General features: G+C 42.8%; 1 protein-coding gene across 3 annotated transcripts in view; it reads right to left on the bottom strand.

The window, feature by feature from the left end:
• Positions 1-23,301, bottom strand: part of LOC133479723 (neurocalcin-delta A) — a 65,500-nt gene that overhangs the window by 16,141 nt on the left and 26,058 nt on the right. For 2 of the 3 annotated variants that reach the window (XM_061777046.1, XM_061777048.1), the window contains exon 2: positions 1,845-2,254. In XM_061777046.1, coding sequence (XP_061633030.1) covers positions 1,845-2,222 — 378 coding nt within the window. In that variant the 5' untranslated portion in view covers positions 2,223-2,254. The remainder of the gene's footprint in view (positions 1-1,844; positions 2,255-23,301) is intronic. The other variant, XM_061777047.1, reaches the window with a different exon arrangement.

Here is a 23,301-nt window from a genome sequence, read left to right as displayed (position 1 = left end):
CTCTGCATCTGTTTTTGTGGACATACTTGGCAAATAAAGATGATTCTGATTCTGATATAGTGTTTCCAGATGAGTTTTGTCCTGGAAGTCCTTAGCAAAACCTGGCAGTCTTGAATGAAAATGAACTTTCATTCAAAAAACATTCTTTGACGCCAGAATGACAGTTTTCTCAATAACGTTCATCAGGCACAAATGAACTAAGTTCAATTCACCTTCGCCCAAAATATGAACGACTTCATGTACTTTCATTTAATGAACTCTGTCCAGCGAAACTTGTGGGTGAGGAGGATAAACTGTGTGGATAGTTGTAAAGAGAATAATTGAGGCAAGACTGCAAAGTAGCCACTTGAGAGGTGACAGACCGGGAACCAAACATCCGATTTTGGGGGCTTAGCTCTGCCGTTAGTCATCACGGTAACATGGCCTGTATTCAGCATTTGCATGAGACAGAATAGCAAGCTGGGGTTGCCACTGCTTCTATTAGTGATTCAAAGTATGCACGAGTATAAATATTAAAATCCGAACCAATGCTCCGCTATCATTACATGTTCATCAGTGAGGACCAGGCCGAACAATGTGATCCTTGCATGTAGCCATGGCTACACATGAATGCTCTCACAGTTTAGTATAGCGTTCCATAAGCACCTTTGTCATCTTTCATAAAAAAATACACCCTGCTAGATATTTCACATTATGCAGTATTTATTTCTACGCTTACTATGTACTTTCCCTCTGTCAGCATGATGTGTAGTTATTACTCTTTCCTTCTTTCCTCCCTTACAGAAGCGACATTATGTCTCTTGACTTAATGTGAAGCCAGAGAGGCCCACTTAGCTCCTGTTACAGTGTGTCTTGTATCTGATGGTGTTTACATTTGGAGATCCAGGAAATACCATTCTAGCGCTCTCCTTCAGTTTCTTGTTCATACTGTGTGTGTATGTATATATATATATATATATATATATATATATATATATATTTTTTTTTTTTTCTTTTTTAAGTAAACACCATACCAACACTGCAGGAATGCTACAGTCAATACTTGACCAATCATTCCCCTTTGGGACCCCAAGTCAGTCTCGGAGGAAACTGAATATTTAGAACATCCCCTGGACATTTACCTACAGTGTTATTTGAGCAATTATGATTGCTTTTCTAACCCCATATGAGATTTCTTTATAGGGCAAGAAACCACATTTGGTAACATAAACTAATGCCAAAATGGAAGACACTTGCCTCACCGAGGCTGTGGAACCATGAGATTACTCTCAGTCGTAAAGTAAAAAGTAACGACAATAATTAAACGATTACAATTAAATATAATGAAATGATGCTTTAGATGTTGAATGTAGTAGGTAGATTAGAACACTGTACATGGATATGGAGTTTACGCCCATTCCCTCCAAGACGAAAACATTTTACGTGGGACTAAAAGCCGTCTCAGGGAGAGTGCATTGAATGAATGCCTGCTAAAACCACTTTCATATGTTAATGGTTGCCTAAATGCTTTTTTCTTCTTCTCACTAAACAGATGTTTTCTTTGCGGGTAGTGTGCTAATTTGATGCACATCTGCACTTCCATAGATATAAGAGCCTCTTACATCTTTGAGCAAAACTGTCCTCCTTTATCACCAGCAATTTTTGTCCTAATCTCATGAAGGGTTTATTATAGATACTGTGGTTAGCTGTTACTACAAACATTGCTGTGACTAGTGCTGCATTTAGTGTATAGCTGAATTACCTCTTTGGTCGAGACTATGATGAAATAGGGGTTGGGAATTAAATTGAAAATGGTAAATTCAGTATTTTAGCCCTTGTACAAAACATAGAGATGACTTACTCACCTGTACAATCTCCAACATTTCCGATTTACTGATGTACCCATTTCCATCTAGGTCATACATGCTAAAGGCCCATTTTAGCTTCTGCTCCAGCTTGCCACGTGACGTCACACTTAGAGCAATAATGAACTCCCGAAAGTCTATTGTCCCATCACCATTCGCATCAAATGTGCGAAAGACATGCTCTGCAAACTTCGAAGCATCTCCATAAGGGAAAAAGTTGCCATAGATCTTCTTAAACTCCTCCATGGACAGGTTTCCACTGGGGCAATCCCGCAAGAAGCCTTTGTACCACTCCTGGATCTCATGCTCGGTGAAGTCAGTGCTCTCCAGCAGGTCCTGCATCACCTCAGGACGGAGCTTGCTGTTCTGCTTCCCCATGTCTGACAGTCCTTTAATTAGTAGGCTCACTGCTGGAGGACACAGAAAATGAAGAGCTTTGATTTTCGGATGCAAAGGATATCACAAAGAGTTTTGAAATGTCAATTGACTGTTTACAGTTTTGTGTGAGGGAGGTTTTTTTTCATTCTTGTTTGTACAACTATGTAAGCAGAGTAAGGACTGACAAGAGTCAATATGAATGATATTTTATTGTATTTACACATACTTTAAAGACACACATCATCCAAAGACATGGGGCGGTATTTTCATGACAAGTGCAAATCCGGCACATCCCATGTCGTAACTCAGCGAGTGGTCAGGTTAGACCGGATGTTTGTAATCTTATAGAAGCGCGCTGCTGTCATATTTAACAAAAGGGGCTGTCTGCGGTGGAGGGGGTAAACACAGCCGACTTTATTCGCCGCCAATCAAAGTGTCGTATTTCATTCATTCCCTTTAGGTGAGGCACAACGACTGTCTCGCATGCATGGAGAGAGTGATCCGTGTGGGACGGAGCATTGTGATTATATACAGTATGAGCTGGTGATAACCGCGGGCGACTTAAATATGCCTGCGAACCTTATGAATCCATCCCCACCTATGCACGATTGTTAATGCATGCACCCGCTCCACCCTCTAGCTGCGTGCTGGCGAGTGGGGTGATTTAAAAAAATAAAAATTGGCTAATAATGATTATGCTTTCAATGAATTGCTTTCTACAATGATTCAAGGAGTTTGATGTCCGCTGTTCACATATTTACGAATGACATACATCTGATCCACTCCACGTGTATTGTCTGCCCACTCTGCTAGGAGGCGGCCTAGACCCGATTCTAGTACTTTTGTGAACTGGAGGACCCACAGTGGATTTAAAATGGGACGTCTGCGCTGGTATGGGTGTCACCACAGCCGACTTCAATCCTGTTCAATCGAAGCGGGTTATTTCATGTCCTAGTGTGTTCCACTAACATGTGTATGTGTTCACTGTGATGGGTTAAACGCAGAGAACAAATTTCGTCTCCATGCATCTCACTCACGTCTTTGGTATCACAGGACTGGTCCATCGCGCCCCCAAGTGGCCTGGCTGGCATACTTCCATTTGGTGGCGTGCAATTGCAGCATTTCTGCCTTGCAGTTGTTTTTGGGTTTGTGTTTTTGGTATTTGCAGCATTTTTCTTTTGCATTTTGTTTTTTGGTTTGTAAGTTTTTGCTTCTGCTTCGTTTCTGTGATTGCAGCAGTTTTTGTGTTGCATTTGCTTTGTTGCATTCCTGTGCTTACAGCGTTTGGCCGTTTGCCCCTGTCGGCCACCATAGGTATACCCTTATTAAATACAGAGCTGGTGAAATATCGCTAGTGACTTAAATGTGTCCACCACACATGTCTAAGGATCTTGCATGTCTTTCTGGCTGCATCTACACTGATCAGGTTCACCAAAATCATGTTACATCCCCTACGTGGTATGTGCAGGCTTAAGTTCAGACCTCTGACAACAAAATCTTATTCTGCCAAGCGCATCTCCAAGGGCACACCCTCGCTGCGCCGACACTGCCCAGCTTGGCGCAGACCAGTCTGCTGAATAGGCAAACAAGTGCAGCGAGCCTTACGCTGATACGAAAATTAAGATGTGTACCATTTTCACTCTGGCGCATGTTGCGCAGTCAACAAATAGAGCCCAATGCGACAATTGCCATCTATCTGAAAGAGGAAACCGTCAGTTGACAGCATATATACAACAGCTCTTGCTAATTTTCACATTTTAATTTCAAATTTCAATTCCTCTTAATTGTCTCATTAATTTATACTTTTCCACCCTTTTTGTCATTTAGTGTTCATTGTGCTTTGGGCAAAGCCATTGTGGACAGTTTGCAGCAGTTTTCAGTGTGTCATTCTTTGGCAAAGAATATTGGCGCGTGTTGTTTGTGCCTTCACCAGCAGCATGTTTACAACAGCTGCGTTTTTATTGAGAGGAGAATATCGTTGCTATTAGACCTGCCACTTGTTTACGATGCTTCAACCGTGAGAAGCTTTACCCCCCGTTAAGCCAAATGCATGCCAGAAGAAATATGGAGAGGGATTTTGTTTCTCAGGCGGCACGGCACGGCGGTCGACTGGTTAGCGCATCTGCCTCACAGTTCTGAGGTTCAATCCCCGGCCCCGCCTGTGTGGAGTTTACATGTTCTCCCCGTGCCTGCGTGGGTTTTCTCCGGGCACTCCGGTTTCCTCCCACATCCCAAAAACATGCATGGTAGGTTAATTGACAACTCTAAATTGCCCAAAGGTGTGACTGTGGGTGTGGTTGGCTGGCAACCAGTTCAGGGTGTACCCGGCCTCCTGCCCGATGATAGCTGGGATAGGCTCCAGCACGCCCGCGACCCTAGTTAGAAGAAGCGGCTCAGAAAATGGATGGATGGATGGATGAATTTTGTTTCTCAATTCTGCATTAGTTTAGAATACTTTTGCGCAATAAAACACTACCCCTCCCATCACCTTATCGTGGTGGAGGGGTTTGTGTGTCCCGATGAGGATAGGAGCTAAGTTTTCTGGGGCTGTTAGGGTCAACCATGGCAGACAGGTCCTAGGTCAGGGACCAAACAAAGCAAGGATCAAATGCCCCCATATGATGATAAAAATAAACTTAAGTTTCCCTTGCCCGGACGCAGTTCGCCGGGGTTCCCCTCTGGAGCCAGTCCTGGAGGTGGGGCTCGAAGGCGAGCGCCTCGTGGCCTGGTCTACACCCATGGGGCCCAGCCGAGCACAGCCCGAAGAGGCAACGTGGGTCCCCGTGGGTCCCCCTTCCCAAGAGCTAACCACCTGTGGGAGGGGCTAAGGAGGTCAGATGCAGAGTGAGCTGGGTGACGGCCGAAGAACCCGAGCTAGTGTGTGAGGTTGAGAAGTTCAGACTCGGGCTCACCTCCACGCACAGCTTGGGCTCTGTTACCAGTCCTCTTGAGAGGGGTTGGACTCTTTTCCACTTTGGAGTTTCCCAAAGTGAGATGCGCCAAGCAGGTGTGGACATACTTATTGGCCCCCGACTCGGTGCCTGTACAGTGGGGTTTACCCTGGTGGACGGGAGGGTAGCCTCCCTCCGCCTTCGGGTTGAGGGACGGGTCCTGACTGTTGTTTGTGCCCATGCACCAAACAGCAATTCAGAGAACCCACCCTTTTTGGAGTCCTTGGAGGGGGTGCACTGGTGCACCGCTGGGGAGTCCCCTCGTTGTGCTGGAGGACTTCAACGCCCATGTGGGCAATGACAGTGAGACCTGGAGGGGCGTGATAAGGAGGAATGGCCCCCTGCTCACCGGAACCCAAGTGGTGGTCTGTTATTGGACTTCTGCGCGTGTCATGGATTGTCCATAATGAACACCATGTTCAGACATAAGAGTGTCCACATGTGCACTTGGAAGCAGGACACCCTAGGCCGTAGTTCGATGATCAAATTTGTGGTTGTGTCATCGGCCGCATATCTTGGACACTCGGGTGAAGAGAGGGTTGGAGCTATCAACTGATCACCACCTGGTGGTGAGTTGACTCCGATGGTGGGGGAAGAGGTTGGTCCGACCTGGCAGACCCAAATTTATTGTGAGGGTCTGCTGGGAACGTCTGGCAGAATCCCTTGTCAGAAGGAGGTTCAACTCTCACCTTCGGCAGAACTTCACCCACGTCCTGGGGAAGGGTGGGGGGGACATTGAGTCCAAGTGGATCATGTTCCGTGCCTCCATTGTTGAGGCGGCCAACTGGAGCTGTGACCGTAAGGATGCCCGTGCCTGTCGTGGTGACAATACACGAACCCGTTGGTGGACACCAGCGGTGAGGGATGGCTTCAAGCTGAAGAAGGAGTCCTGTGGCCTACGTGACTCTGGAGGCAGCTAATGGGTACAGGCTGGCCAACCGGAACGCAGCTTTGGTGGTCGCTGAGGCAAAAACCCAGGCATGGGAGGAGTTCGGTGAGGCCATGGAGAATGACTTCCAGACGGCGTCGAGGAAATTCTGGTCCACCATACTGCATCTCTGGAGGGGGAAACAGCGCACCGTCAACACTGTGTATAGTGGGGACGGTGCACTGCTGACCTCAACTGAGGATGTTGTGAGTACTAATACTTTGAAGAGCTCCTCAATTCCACCGACACACCTTCCCATGAGGAAGCAGAGTCTGGGGACTCTGAGATGGGTTCTTCTATCTCTGGGGTTGAGGTCACCAAGGTGTTTAAAAAGCTACTCGGTGGCAGAGCTCCAGGGGTGGATGAGATCTGCCCTGAGTTCCTAAAGACTCTGGATGTTGTGGGGCTGTCCCGGTTGACACGCCTCTACAACATCGCTTGGACATCAGGGACAGTGCCTCTGGATTCGCAGACTGGGGTGGTGGTCCCCCTTATTAAGAAGGTGAAGGGATCCTCGAGGGTGCTTGGGAGTTCGCCCAGCCTTTCCGCATGTGTTTTGTGGACTTGGTGAAGGCGTTCGACCGTGTCACTGGGAGGAGGCCCCCGGGGATGACACAGGACATGCTGGAGAGACTACGTCACTTGACTGGCCTGGGAACACCTCAGGATCCCCCCGGAACAGCTGCACGAAGTGGCTCGCGAGAGGAAAGCCTGGGCTTCCGTGCTTAAGCTGCTGCCCCCGCGACTCGACCTCGGCTAAACAGAGGAAAATGGATGGATGGAATACAACACTAGCATGGAAACAGGAGTTCAGAATATTCAGAGAGACACTCTCTCATCTCTCATCACACTGATAGAAAGCTAATAAAGTGAGTTTACACAGGAAAAAAAACAATATTTTTGTGAGTAGATGTAAAAGAAATAAATGAATCAGCTTCATGGTATGCATGCAAAATCACATGAATAATTTGATAACGCCAGAAATTATATAGTAATAATCATGGTTTTAGTGCATTCGATTTTTTTCTGTGTCAGCTAAATCTACTGTTACTGTATTTTCAATATCAGAATAACAGACTGAAGGTAATATGAAAGAACTAACATGAGCTATTAGCAACTTACACAACCGTTGTCTTTCAGTCAAAAAGGATTCAAATGTGTATCCTTAGGTGGCCTTAGTGAAGTACTGTCCAAACATGCAAAGCACATGCTTATTTATATTTTACATTTGGCAGAATAAAATCACTCTCTATTTCACAAACCAAGAGAACATTTCCTGGAAAACAGTTCTGTGTACAGAGTACACTTAACACCATATGCCCAACATGAGTTTAAGCTCTAGACACGCACTAAACTCAGGTTTAGATGGAGGTTTAGGCTTACATTAGCAACTCAGAGAGGAGAAAATGTAAATATATTTAAACGCAAGAAACAGCATTGAGATTTACAAGAATTTGTGAGACAAATTGGTAATCTTTCAGAAAATGCTACAGAAGTGCTTGTCATGCCAATCTTTATTACTAGGATGCATTTTAGTCATGCAGTTTGCAATGATATTGTCAGGATAATGTGTGATACATATTAAATGTACTCAACCATTCATTGCGAGGACCAATGACTATGCTCTTACTTTATTAAAAGCTATCTTTTTACTTTCTTAAGATAAATAAGCACAGATCAACCTCGTCTGTAAAGTGCAAGGCAGACATACTATTTAGAGTTGCTTCATTGGCATTTACTGAGAAAGCCTTTGCTCTCTGAGTAGTAAGTGAGTAAATTGTCTGTCTTCAATGACAAGTTACTAAGGCCTGCCGCACAGTGCGCGATGTCGTAGTCGAAGTGGATTGGTCCAGACCATTGCATAAAAATGTTGCCGACGCACCCCCTGCACACTGAGCGATTGGAAATGAACAACCAGCCTGTATAGGCGTTTGATGCTGTGTATGCAGTGTATTGTACCTTATCACATTTATTAAACAATAAAAAGATAGATTAATAGGAAGACGTGGGTTGATATAGAGAGAGGACGTGGGTGAGAATTAAAGCGAGAGTGTGGATATTTTAAAGGCGTCTCGCTGACTCCATTCATTTGAACATACCCAGTTTGTACGTACCGCTCGCATACATTTTGGTCACGAGCGAATTCGCTTTTTCATCCACAGGCACATTACACATTATGAATATTGTTAAGTATTGATGTAAAACACAATATTTGATGCTTTTATGTACTCTATTTATATGGCTTGGGGATGTCTTGCTCGTTTGAAACTGCAACTGTATTTACACCATGAGTGGAAATGTGCATTTTGATCGGCTGTAATCTGCAACGGTGGCGATCGCAACACCAGTGGCAAAATTATCACCCATTCATTCAAAACAGTTGCCAAACAACACACTCTGCAAGACAGTTCAGTTGGTTTTGGCCGCTTTCGATACACCTCAAGAAGAAGAAGAAGAAGAATCATCTTTTATTTTCATGAACATGCATGCATGCACACGAAATTTGTTCTCTGCATTTAACCCATCACAGTGAACACATACACATGTTAGTGGAACACACTGGAGCAGGGGGCAGCTGAAGCGCCCGGGGAGCATTTCGGGGTATCAGTGTCTTGCTCAAGGACACCACAGCCGTGAGTCCGGGGGATGTTGGCGGATGGTCCAGTCGGGGTTTTGTACCTAGGTCCCCCACGGTGGCAGGCGATGATCTTAACCATTGGGCCACGGCTGCCTATTAGACATTTATATACACTGCTTTGAATTAGGATGAGCCCCCATCTCAAATTCTTATTTGTTTGCATAGTTTCCCCACTTTAATGTTTAAGATAATCAAACAAATGTAAACATCAAACAAAGATAACCCATCCATCCATCCATTGCCTATCCCAGCAATCATCGGGCAGGAGGCGGGGTACACCCTGAACTGGTTGCCAGCCAATCGCAGGGCACATACAAACAAACAACCATTTGCACTCACATTCACACCTACGAAATTGAAAAAAAACACCCCGACTCACCCCTCATTATTCTTGGGGACTTTAACAAAGCTAAACTCAACCACGAACTCCCTAAATACAAGCAGCACATCGACTGTCCTACCAGGGAAAATAATACTTTAGACCACTGCTACACCACGGTAAAAAACGCATACCGTGCTATACCTCGTGCAGCCTTGGGCTCGTCTGATCACTGCTTAATTCACTTAATACCGACGTACAGGCAAGAACTTAAATGTGCGAAGCCTACAGTGAAAACAGTCAAAAAGTGGACAAATGAAGCCAAGATGGAACTTCAAAGCTGCTTAGACTGCACAGACTGGAGTGTCTTTGAAAATTCAGCTGGCAGCCTGGATGAATATACGGACACTGTTACATCCTATATCAGTTTCTGTGAAGAGGTCTGTGTTCCAACAAAATCATTTCGCACATTCAACAACAATAAGCCGTGGTTCACTGCTAAACTTAAGCAGCTTCGCCAAGCTAAGGAGGACGCATATCAGAGCGGGGACAGGGCCCTGTATAATCGAGCTAGAAACCAGCTGACCAAAGAAATTAACATTGCAAAGAGGATCTATACAGCAAAGTTGGAAAAACAGTTTAGCGCAAACGACTCTAAATCAGTCTGGCATGCATTCCAGTCGCTGACTAATTACAAGCGACGATCCCCCCAAGCTGAGAACAATAGCACACTAGCCAACGACTTGAATACCTTCTACTGCAGATTTGAAAAGGACAGTTTCACACCACACACCAATCCGGCCGCACCCGCGACCACAATCACACCTCTGACCTCTGCGTTAACCATCCATGAACAGGATGTGAGACGCATCTTCAAACAACAAAAGATTAACAAAGCGGCAGGCCCGGACCACGTGTCTCCATCCTGCCTCAAAGTCTGCGCGGACCAGCTCGCGCCAGTCTTCACTCAGATCTTCAACAGATCACTGGAAATGTGCGAAGTTCCATCCTGCTTCAAACGCTCCACCATCATCCCAGTCCCCAAGAAACCTGCAATCTCGGGTCTGAATGACTACAGGCCTGTCGCTTTGACATCTGTGGTCATGAAGTCCTTTGAACGTCTTGTGCTGGACCACCTCAAGAGTGTCACAGGTCCCCTGCTGGACCCCCTGCAGTTTGCCTACCAAGCGAACAGATCTGCGGATGATGCAGTCAACATGGGGCTGCACTTCATCCTAGAACACCTCGACAGTGCAGGGACCTACGCGAGGATCCTGTTCGTGGACTTCAGCTCAGCGTTCAACACCATCATCCCTGAACTCCTTTCATCCAAGCTTCTCCAGCTCAGCGTCTCACCTGCCATCTGCCAGTGGATTTACAGCTTTCTGACGGGCAGGACACAGCAGGTCAGGCTGGGGGAGGCCACCTCATCCACACGCAGCATCAGCACTGGGGCGCCCCAAGGTTGTGTCCTCTCTCCGCTGCTCTTCTCTCTCTACACGAACGACTGCACCTCAGCGAACCCGACTGTCAAACTCCTGAAGTTTGCAGATGACACCACTGTCATCGGCCTCATCAAGGACGGTGACGAGTCTGCATATCGACAGGAAGCGGAGCGGCTGGAGCTGTGGTGCGGCCGACACAACCTGGAGCTGAACACGCTCAAGACTGTAGAGATGATCGTGGACTTCAGGAGGCATCCTTCGCCACAGCTGCCCCTCACGCTGTCCAGCTGCCTTGTGTCAACCGTCGAGACCTTCAAGTTCCTGGGAATTACAATCTCCCAGGACCTGAAGTGGGCGACCAACATCAACTCCGTCCTCAAAAAGGCCCAGCAGAGGATGTACTTCCTGCGGCTTCTGAGAAAGCATGGCCTGCCACCGGAGCTGCTGAGACAGTTCTACACAGCGGTCATCGAATCAGTCCTGTGTTCTTCCATCACAGTCTGGTTTGGTGCTGCTACAAAAAAGGACAAACTCCGACTGCAACGGACAATCAAAACTGCTGAAAGGATTGTCGGTACCCCCCTACCCACCCTTGAGGACTTGCACGCTGCCAGAACTAAGACAAGGGCGTGCAAAATCCTCTCGGACCCTCCCCACCCTGGTCACCAGCTCTTCCAGCTCCTTCCCTCAGGTAGGCGCTACCGATCAATGCAAACTAGAACTAGTAGACATTCCAACAGCTTCTTCCCTCTTGCAATCAACTTCTTGAACAGCTAACTTACAATTCCATTACAACAAGCTGGCAATTTTTTGACTTGAGTTCGTTGTCACATTTCTGTATTATGTATTACTCGTGCACTCACTGTAGTTGTCTCGCCGTGCTGCACTATTTGCATATAGTGGCCAATCATGCCAGAGTAGTATCTGCTCCATTTGCACACTGATTGAGGAGTATCTGTAACATTTGCACAACCATTGTCCCAGATTATCGCACTACTCGTCACTTTAAACCGCATACACTCCTTGAAGTCTCAGTGCCCTTTGCACAATGGTCATTGCACCGGACTATTGCGATATTAGCCATTCGAACTGAGGACTCTGCATCTTTTTGCACAATTGTTGTTTGTTGTTGTTTTTTGTTAATGTCTTTATGTCTCCAAAGTGTTCTGTAAATTGACTGTCTGTTGTACTAGAGCGGCTCCAACTACCGGAGACAAATTCCTTGTGTGTTTTGGACATACTTGGCAAATAAAGATGATTCTGATTCTGATTCTGAGAGTGCCGGGAGAAAACCCACGCAGACACGGGGAGAACATGCAAACTCCACGCAGGCGGGGCCGGGGATTGAACCCCGGACCTTTTTTCTTCAGCTTGTGTGATTAAAACGTTCATCATGTTGCACTTGCGCGAGTGCATGTTTTAATGGTTGAAATTTGCTCTCTGCAGTGCACACACACCAAGACTGCTAACTGCAAAGATTGCCTGCTTAATTTGTCTCTCGTTGTCATTTCACTCAATATAACATCCACAGCCATGTGCAAAGGTTTTAATAACTTTATGAAGCTAGCAATAAGCCAACAAATCTATCTATCTATATAAACCATGTTTATAGCATAGATATATGAAGATAGTGATATGTCGTTAAAAAGTCCAAACTCTTTTAAAGAGGATTGAATAGGAAAACAAACTATCATTAAAATAAAATGCAATGATTGCAGTTCGTCGTTCTTTTTGGGACGATGATTTCAAATGGGTAAATTGGTTTGTTTTGCTCATAAATAATTTGCAAAATAGTGTGAATAATCATAAACGGCACTTTTATATGGCGGTGGTACACTTATGCAATCATTTTAAATGTATGTCAATCATATGGTTGTGGTAATGCTCAAAATTAAGCGGTTTTCCCAGGGGAGGAGGGTCAGGAGCCCTCACTATAAAAACTGGCCCCTCTGAGTCGAACATATGATCAAATAAAAGTAAAGCCTTTGCCTTTTTCTATTTTTTCTTTTCTTTTCATTGACCCGTTTGTCTGCCACTGCTTGTTGCGGACAAACTTGTTCACAGTAAAACATTTAGCAACTATATCTCGAGTCACTGTCAATCCTTACTTTATACGAAATTATGGTATGCCATGGTCATGCTGTACTTCCTCAATAAATGGTGCAACCAAATCATGTGCTGGTGCGACCAACTGAAAAAGTTGGTCGCACCAGTGCTACTCGTGAAAACGTTAGTGTAGAGACATGTCATTGGAATTGGTGTTTATATATTTACCTTCCAGATACAGTAGGATCCAGTTCACCCACAACCCGAGTTAGGATAAGTGTATGTATGTATCTATCAATATATATGTATCAATATAATATAATCAAATTATATATAATACATAATCTCTGCCTGGTGAGCCTACTTTTTACTTTAACTTGAGTCAGATAATTGTAAGGTAACAGTGCATTGACTTGAGTAAAATTGTTGGCTACTCAGTAGTTGTGGTCTTGGGGAAGCAACGGGACAGTATAATGTCGGTGCCAGTCCGCAGCATAGTTTCACACAGGGTCACTAATATGATCAGCCACTACAAGGGTTACTAATGTGAAAAGTGAGGATTCCTGCTAAATTGAGTTGGCCCTTTTTGGTCGCCACCCTTTCCTGATGTTGACTCACAGTAAGAGACACCCATTTGTTGAAGGGGAACATTAGATTGTTTGATGAACTATGCTGGACAATCTTGCTGTTTGTTAAAGGCAGTGGCCGAATGTTCACCCATATCAGCAGACAGTAACAGTAATATATATATGGATAGTAGGCCTGTCAAAGAACATTGAAAGGTTAAGATTTTCATGTGAGTAATATTGCCACCTAGTGTAATACATGAGTTTCACTTTTACAAATACTGTTATACTGTATTTTTCCCAAGGTGTAAACCTAGGCTTGAATAGTAACAAGTTGCATTAAAAGTGTTGCATGTAGCTCGATTGTGCTCTTAATCTAGAAACATTTAGATGTAAAATCCCAGCCAATGCTCTCAGAGATAGCCGTATAGTTGCCAAACACATCTGTTAGTCCTCTAAAGCAAGTGAAAAAAGTAAAAAGGTGAAATTTACTGTTTGGAGACGTGCATGCTAAGCAGCCAAACATGGTAATGTTTTTGTTGGTGAAATAGCTTCCAATGTTACAAGGGAAAATGTAATGTCATCGCAGCTCTGATAAAGTATGGGTAGTAGATCAGTACAGGACACTTTTATTTCTTTGACAAATACTTTTGAACAAAAACACATCTGCTAAATCAATCATCCTGCTTCATACCTTCAACCAAATGGATTATCATTCAAAACCAGACTGACTGAGTTTTATATTCCTGTGATAAGATGACCTAACCATTCACATTCGCACCTTTACCTGTTAAGATGATAATTTAAGGATTTGAAAATGATGGTGGCACATAAGCATATGTAGTATTATTTATTGTTTCACTATTGCGAAAATAGTTGGCTGGGGAATATTAGTGTTACAGTGAAATAATTGGAAAATTTTACTAAATTCACAGAAAATTAACGTACAAAAATATGGAGGTTAAATTGTAAGCATGCATGATGTTGCATAAGACTTCACCTCACATGAGCTCAGTTCAGCCTGCATGAAAGCATCAATAAGGCAGTAACAGACTCCTGTGTTAGTGTAATTTAGTATATAAAAAAGCTGATGAGATGGTTAAGTCCAGACAGTAGGGTTGACTGCTAACATTTCAATCACAAGGTATAATTACATATTCATCACTGACTTTTATTTATTTTTTTAACTCCAAAGAAATTGGAGTATTGGACTAGCATCATCCCACAAAAGATTATATTGCAAATTTAGGATTCCACTGTAATGAAGTCACACATGCTGCTCCATTGGGCGCTGCATCATGGTATTTCTGCAATGTGGAAATAAAAAAAAAAAAATCAATCAAAAAAAATCAGTACATCTAAAAGAATTTGTTGACTAGAAACCCCATTGTAATACACTGACAAAACATGATTAACAAGAAACTGAATTGCAAGTTTAAAACCAAAAGGAGCATATTGAGGCCTCTTGAACATGAATCATTTGTTCCTTCCAAAATCTCATTGATACTCTTTTTTCTATTTCCATACACTTTAGCAACTTTACTGCAACCTACACTCTCTCCTGAAGCTTTTCATTTTTTTTTTTTTTTTTTTTACAGCAGTTACCATAGCAACATGCTCACATCACATAACCATTGATATTTCTGGCTGAATGCGCTGACATGTTCCTCCACTTATACACGGATACACGTTTCTCCCAGATAAAACAGAGGCTGGGGCTGCGTGATGTGTGCGCCTACATGTGTGGGTGTGTAGGTGATGTGTGGGTGAAGGTATGTGAGGTGAGTAGCACGCAGCCTATTGTGAGGAATGCAGTCCTTGTGACAACTGAAATTAAAGAAGGGTCTACAGTGTGAGAATCATCAAAACAAAATGTTTAAATAAAATTAAAAAAATTAAAAAACATGCTTTAATATACTGTGTAGCTGCAGTATTAGCCATAGGCGTTTCCAGCCCATTTTGGGGGGTGCTGAAGGTAGTTTAGTACGGGCTAAGGTTAGGATTGGGGTGGGTTAGGGTTAGTGGGAAACATATTAATGCTGCCACACTTAAGTCTCATACTTCTTTTCCCGTCTGGAAACAGAAGGGCGTGTTCTACAGGAATACAACAGCCAATCATAGTGCAGCGGCGTGTGTCCTAGAGCCAGTAATATTGGAGCAGGGCGTGTCCTGCCTAGAAACGTGGCAATCCTAATAACGCATTATCATTCAATAAATACAATGGACACAAGACTTTTTTTCCGGACTCGATACATTTTCATTGTTATCGTAACACCCAGCGGGCCACTCGCGACACGGCAAGCCGCTGGCAGAATGGCTTTGGCTCCGTTAATGCACACACATGGGACACTTTAGGGAAAGTTAACTGTTTATTACGCTCGCTAGCCCGCAAGCTAACCCGCTAGTGTGCTAAGGAGCTAAAGAGCTTGCTCTGGCTGACTCAATTGTGGCAACATCGTATTAAACAGAGGTCACTAACTAACCGCGGTGCGCATCCAGACCCAGAAGCAGTCCCAAACGGGCCCACACCACAGCCAAAAAAAAAGAAACGTTATGATTGAAAACATATGGGGTGCTTTTATTTTAAACGGTAAATGAGAGAACTACACAGTTGTGCTCATATGTCTGGTTACCAGGGCAGAATTTGTAGGATGTCTACAATTCTTTATTATGCTCTAATATCATTATATCAGTGGGATAAAAACTTCAACGACACTCACATAGTCTCAAGTGTAAAATGATCTATGCAAGATTTTATATGTTAGTCTTCAAAGTGTTCACAAAAGTAAATTTCTGTTCATGTCTTTTACATGTTGTGCATTGCATTTCATATAATGTGCCGTTATATTGTCTGTATTGTATGAGATGCTGCTCCATGTGTGTTAAAGTAGCAGTTGTTCGAAGGTTTAAAACAACAGTAACATAAATGCTAAATTCCTTTTGCCCACTTATGGAATTTTGCATGATTATTTTACATTATATGTTAGCCTTGCGAACTTTGTGAGGATAAGCGGTTCAGATGGATGGACTATATGTTAGCATTAAAATAGCAGACTTTCATTATTATAATCTTTGGTTGCTAATCTTGGTGTTTAAATATGCAATGTTTAATTCGCTTTTGGTTTTTGTGTCAGTTTTATAGTAAACTTCAACCTGGAGTGTCAGATAAACAGCCTGAAGCAAGCTTCTCATTTGGAGACTGTCTTCTCCTTTCCTTAAAGTGATGTTATACAATCGTCTCCCATTTCGCACGCGGAATTGTCATATACTGCTACTTTCATTCAGGCTCCAACTGGAGCTACCATTAGAAGGTTCATGTAATAAAAACATTAAAATGACATATTGAAGCCATAATTTATTGATGATTATCATTATGACCGTCCCACAGTATGTTCTTGACAAAATTTTTAACATATGGTAATTCAGACAAATTGGACAAATTGTGGGTGACACGGTGGACGCCTGGTAAAGCACATCTGCCTCACAGTTCTGAGGACCGAGGTTCAAATCCAGCCTTGCCTGTGTGGAGTTTGTATGTTCTCCTCGTGCCTGCGTGGGTTTTCTCCAGGTACTCCGGTTTCCTCCCACATCCCAAAAAAACATGCATGGTAGGTTAATTGAAGACTCTAAATTCCCCCTAGGTGTGAACGTGAGTGTGAATGGTTGTTTGTTTATTTGTGCCCTGTGAATGACTGGCGACCAGTTCAGGGTGTACCCCACCTCTCGCCCCCAAAGATAGCTGGGATAGGCTCCAACACGCCTGCGACCCTCGTGAGGATAAGCGATACGGAAAATGGATGGAAGGACAAATTGTTCTGGAAGTTAATTTTTATAGGTTGGCAGCTCTATAGCTAACGCCTCCCACTGGCTCTCGCAGCAAGCTCCTGAAGCTGCCCTAGCATCTCTGGACTTGCAGCACAATTATGGCCGGTGAAAAAAAACAACACCTAGTAGACTATATACCAACATTATACATTTCCTGTGAATAACCAATGAGCAGCCAGCATCAGGCAGCACGACCCATGCGGGGGAGGGACTGAAGTGTACTGAATGTACTGATGAACGGAAAGTGAACTGAATGTACTGTCAGCCACAAGTTGGTCGTTCGTTGAACTTCTCACTCGCGACCCGTCAAGGTTCACCAAGACTTGGATAGTGAATTAGGGTTTTAATCACGTCCTCTGGTGGTTCCAAATGTCAAACTCCTTGAAACATTCTGACAAATATCTGGTGACCAGGAAGTAGCTGGATGGAGGCTGAACATACATTTACAGTCTCCCTCCTTCCTTAGGTTGCCATAGTAACAGACCTTGCAAAAGAAAGAGGCGATCAATCCTCATTGATTCAGGAAAACAGAAGTCAATTTTAGCATCACTAAAATATTTTATTATAATATATTAAAAGTATTTTACTTGTGTTGAAGATGATGTAATAGAAAATAAACACGAAACAATGCTATAAAAGCTGTTTTTTTTCCCCCCCACACAAATGATGTAATGTGAAAGAAAAAAAGGGTGTGAAGGAAGCAGTACCAGTGGATTCAGCTCCCACTCAACTGAGTCACACTTGACAACTATTTTTGAATGTTACAGGAATTAGCTCAGCTTCCTCACTGCTTTATACTACCAATATTGGTAGTGATGAGTTTGGTGTCCATGTCTTTGTGGCACTGGTCGGCCTTGACACGAAAGTCCAGCCTGGCAAACACTTGTGTCACTGCTTGGAATGCATACTACATTTGCTGTGAAGATGAGTGTGAGCATGAGTTTGAACTGCTAAAATTCACAAAACAATATGTCATAGTCTTCTTTAAGGCTATGGGGAGGGGGGGGGAATCAAAGTTAAATATCAACCAAAGCTCGAGGCCTTCTTTAAATATAATATAGTTGTTTCATCAGTTTAAAATCATTTATACTATTGTGGTCTGAAGTTTACATACACGTTATTATATATTTTTTTATTTAATAATTTTAACAAGGAAAACCTTAAACTTTTCAAAAGTGTCCTGGCTAAGACCAGTAACAGCTTGGGTTGGGCATCGAGAATCGAGAACCAATTCGAGCTAGGACTAACATGCCGGTTCTCCCGGAATCGTTCAAATAAAAACAATTCGGTTCCCAGTTTTGATGCCTACAGTCCGCCGACCATGAAGAAGAAAGTGGCGAAAACCAACAAAGTGGCGAAAACCAACGAAGAAGAATGCGCACAGAGGTGCTTGTGCCCAATGGCAGCGGTGAACGAAAGTGTTAACCATGTTAAAATAAATGACCAGTCAGAGAGCTGATGACAGAAAAATAAAATATAAATTACTTTACCATACTGGACAGAAAGTAGGAAGAGTCGCATTAACATTCAGCTAAAACTTCACGAAAGGTCAAACTAGCAACCTTACATCACAATGAATTGGGACAAAATTCACAAAAATGTACTATCACAAACACTAACCTTGTGTCTCATCGGTGTGTAGGTAAAGGAATCAACATTTATTTTTTTTTTTTGCATTAATTTAAAATTTTTTTTTACCGGTGTCGTGTAAAGTTATTTTTCGTGCTACAATGCTGAGTTCTGGTGCATACCACTTCAAAATAAATGGCTACATGCTTAAAACAGGAAGTCAAGTTAAAACTTGCACATATAAACCATTTAACGTGATAAAACAGTCGCGAATAACTATTTTAACAATGCTATATTTAACTTTTACCTGAAACAATAATATTAAGTCAATTGTGTTAGTGCCACACACGTTGCCTTTTAGTTCATACGTTTGATATTGATACTGGTTATAAAGAATGCCAAGTCAAATGTTCATTTTAGGTTATGCTGCAGGCTGCTAAGAAAATGGATGTTCATAATTTGGACACCTTTATTTAAACCATGCAAACTGTTTTGACCCAGCCCCTTAAAAGAATTGGAATCGAGAATCATTTGGAACTGAAATCGAAATTAAGAACCAGAATCGGGACCGGAATCGCTCAAATTCAAACGATGTCCAACCCTAGTAACAGCACGGTTGTGAAAGTTTCAGATGCACAATCAACAGCCAAAACATACTTGAAAACATGAATTAAACAATTTCAATTCAGCACATTTATGTTGGAACTTGATCACAACCATAAAATCCCAGGAATCAGACAGAACATTTTCAAACAGATGTGTAGCCTTCCAGATATCCAACAACATCTTAAAAGCATCCAATGAAACCAAATCATGAAATTTTAACCTTTTGTGTAAATCGCTCCAGGAAAAGGGAGCAGAAAACTTAAATGCCTTTTTACCAAGTTCAGTTCAAACCCTTGCAACAGACAGTAAAACACATCCTGAGAATAAAGATGATTAGAATACAGAGTTCCTCTGACGAATGAAGGTCCGAAGGTAGGAAGGCAGAAGACTAAGCATTGCCTTATAAAAAAGAGGGGGTCGAGGGGGGGTCATAAGATGACATTTATTGCCAGACAATGATAAAAAATGTGTGTAAAGGGTTGGGTGATAAAATCTGCCGATAGTTCTAAAAAGTAGGGATCCAACTTATGAGAGCCTAATGTTTTCATTATGTCTAAAAGTTTGAGGCCTTTGTGAAGATTAAAATTAAAGGAGAACCTTGGCAGCTTGTAACCAGCAAATTGAATTGCACAATGGTTGTTAGGCTAAAAGGACTCAACCAAAAACTATAAAATGTGTGTTTAAACAATCAAACATTTGAGACTTGTCTGTGATTTTTGTGGGCCATTTACAATGCATGGTGGAAGCGCTAAGCCTTTGTTAATATCAGACTAGATTTTTATTGTTTTAATTTAATTATTTTGATTGTTTAAAGGTTGAGTGAGGAAATAATCTACTTTTTCTGTTTTTTGTGGTCCACAGATTGCAAAACTGCCTGAAAGCCTTATGGGCAGGAAAAAAATTCTGGGCAGGAAAAAATTATTGGGCCAATCTTTGTAGGCAGGCCACTCCTGGGAAGGTTCACCACTTTTCCATGTTTTTGCCATGTGAGGAGAATGGCTCTCCCTATGTTTCGCTGCAATCCTACAGCTTTAGAAATGGCTTTTGTAACCCTTTCCAGACTGCTAGACTTCAAATACTTTATTTCTCGACTCTTCTGGGATTTCTTTGGATCGTGTAATTTTGTTGCACCTTTTTTAGATCTTTTTTTTTTTATTTTTTACTTTTGTCGCCAGCCAGTCGCAACAAAGACAACACAACTAAAAACATCAAAGTGACAAAATCCATTTAAACACATCCATCCATCCATCCATTTTCTGAACCGCTTATACTTCGTTATTAGGATTCCCACATAGTTTCCAGGCAGGACAAGCCCCACTGCAACATGATTGGCTCCTGCATCACGGGAAGGGCAGGCTACGCAGATGTAACGAGATGACCATCCCAAACATCTATCACATTTGTTTGAAATAAAAACAAAGACGTTTTTTATGGTTAGGTTTAGGGATAGGGTTGGGGTTTAAGGCAGTTTAGGTGGGTTAAGGTTATGATTAGGGCAGGTTAGGGTTAGTGGAAACATAGTAACGCCGCCACACTTAAGTCACATATTTCTTTTCCCGTCTGGAACCAGTAGGGCGTGTTCTACCGGGATACTGCAGCCAATCATAGTGCAGCAGCACGTGTCCTGGAGCCAGTAATATTGGAGCAGGACATGTCCTGCCTGGTAACTATGTGGGACCTAATAACGCGCTTACATTCTCACGAGGGTCGTGGGTGTGCTGGCGCCTATCTCAGTTGACTTTGGGCCATCCCACCCAATTTCTTCAGATAACGAAAAACAACACTCTGGGACATATCCCGTTTCCTGTCAGCTTGCAATTCCTTTGCCCAGCAATGCAAATATACACGTGACAGCGTATATGGCACACATATGCTCACATTATACAGTTAATATACATTACTCACTATTCTAAGAGATGAACCATTGAACATGTCGACAAACAGCATTTAAAGAAATGCTGCAGTTAAAAAGTAGAGAAAATCTTGATTTAAAACAGGTAGCTTTGCGCTACGTCTGGTGATGTTATTAATGTTGCTACTTTGCAAACTGGAGACTTGATTGGTAGTATATTGCCTGTTAAGGCATTAATTTAATGACTCTATATACCTATTTGCCAAATATTTAATATTTGTATAATTGCAATTTCTGTGAACAGAACCTGAGTCTGTTTTATTTATATTTGTTGTTTATCTAAGATATTTTATTTATTGTTCTACAATTCAATGTCAAGGCTTAATATTCCTGATAATTAATTTAATTGCGCTTAAAAAGGATATAGCTGAACTAATATTAATTCATTATTACAATATTAGATCAGCAGCAGAAAATAACATCAACGATACTATAATTTATTGTGATCGTGTGTGGGAAAATATACTGTCTTAAAAAACATGTTATAGTGACAGAACTTGGTTAGTGGCCTAGGCCCTTTAGATTTACAGTGGAAATAGCCACAATGACAAGATGAACAGAACGACTGACAACTTCTTTTTGAAGAATGTTTAGTTAAGGCCTGATTCGTCCCAAAGTCCAAACCAACACTCTGACACGGAGCACTTTAACCACCAACACTTTTCAGGAGCTTCAGTAAGTCTTGTGGAATTTAACTTTGCTGACCAGATTGTGAGTTAATCATTTCCTAATCGATGCTGCCTGAAAAGACATGCAACTATTTTTTTTTCCCAATGTGACCCAGTAAGACTACGATGTTGAATGTGAAGTGGTCGAAAATTTTGGTCCATCCAAGAAAAAAGTTGGGCCGCACCAGTGCAACCAGTGCCAAAAGTTAGTCTCGAGCCCTGAATGGGCCAGGTGTATCGCAGCGCTCACAAATAGTTTTTTAAATTTATTTCTATAGTGCAAGGCAGTTAGCATTCATAAGTGGTGGAAGGAATGATTGCATTGATTCTACAACACATACATGTTGGGTGCCCGTGCATGTGCTTATGCATTACAAATCGTGCTGTGGTCAGGCTGACCACCTCCAACTGTGTTGATCCCAGTGAAGTGCTCACACTTGTGAAAGGAACACAACTTAAGATGTAAAGAATGCTTGGTTGGAACATTTGAATGTACCCTTAACAACACCTGCTCATACATACAACAATCAGTATGTAGTGTGCAATGGAATGGTGATACCAAAATGTGCCAAGTTACAGTTCAACTCTTAACTAGAACAACCAGAGCATGTGCAAGCTGTCCAAGCCACTCCTGACTAACAGTACTGTATGAATTGTGGGAGACAGAGAAAGCAGTCTGGAGGCAAGGTCTGAGATGGTTCTCATTGAGTATGCCCCCAGGGATGGACTCAAGCTCAGTTTACTTCCTGTGCAGAAGAATACAGAAACCGGATATAGCATCACGGAAAATAACCAATAGAACGGATGTCAGAAATACAGCCCTAAGGGGGGGTCACAAGCCAGTGCAAAATGTAGGCCGGTCCCAAGCCCGGATAAATGCAGAGAGTTGCGTCGGGAAGGGCATCCGGCTTAAAACTTTGCCAAACAAATATGAGTGTTCATCCAAAGAATTCCATACCGGATCCGTCGTGGCCCGGGTTAACAACGTCGGGCACCGTCAACCTGTAGGGCGCCGGTGGAAATTCAGCTACTCTGGGTCGAAGTCGAAGAAGAAGAAGAGGTGGAAAGCGGGTTCTTCGGCAGAAAGAGAAGAGGAAAGCACAGAGCCTAGAACTGAATGTGGGGACTTTGAATGTTGCGACTATGACAGGAAAATATTGGGAGTTGGTTGACATGATGATTAGGAGAAAGGTTGATATATTGTGTGTCCAGGAGACCAGGTGGAAAGGCAGTAACGCTAGAAGTTTAGGGGCAGGGCTTACATTATTTTACCATAGTGTAGATGGGAAGAGAAATGGAGTCGGGGTTATTGTAAAAGAATAGTTGGCTAAGAATGTCTTGGAGGTGAAAAGAGTATCACATCAAGTGATGAGGCTGAAACTTGAAATTGAGGGTGTTATGTATAATGTGATTAGTGGCTATGCCCCACAGGTATGATGTGACCTAGAGGTGAAAGAGGAATTCTGGAAGGAGCTAGACGAAGTAGTTCTGAGCATCCCAGGCAGAGAGAGAGTCGTGATTGGTGCAGATTGTAATGGACATGTCGGTTAAGGAAATAGAGGTGATGAAGAAGTGATGGGTAAGTACGGCATCCAGGAATGGAACT

Source organism: Phyllopteryx taeniolatus, chromosome 6 (assembly GCF_024500385.1).
Source record: "Phyllopteryx taeniolatus isolate TA_2022b chromosome 6, UOR_Ptae_1.2, whole genome shotgun sequence".
Taxonomy (NCBI): Eukaryota; Metazoa; Chordata; class Actinopteri; order Syngnathiformes; family Syngnathidae; genus Phyllopteryx; species Phyllopteryx taeniolatus.
The sequence above is the reverse complement of the archived record's forward strand: the minus strand, read 5'-3'. Positions and strand labels throughout refer to the sequence as shown.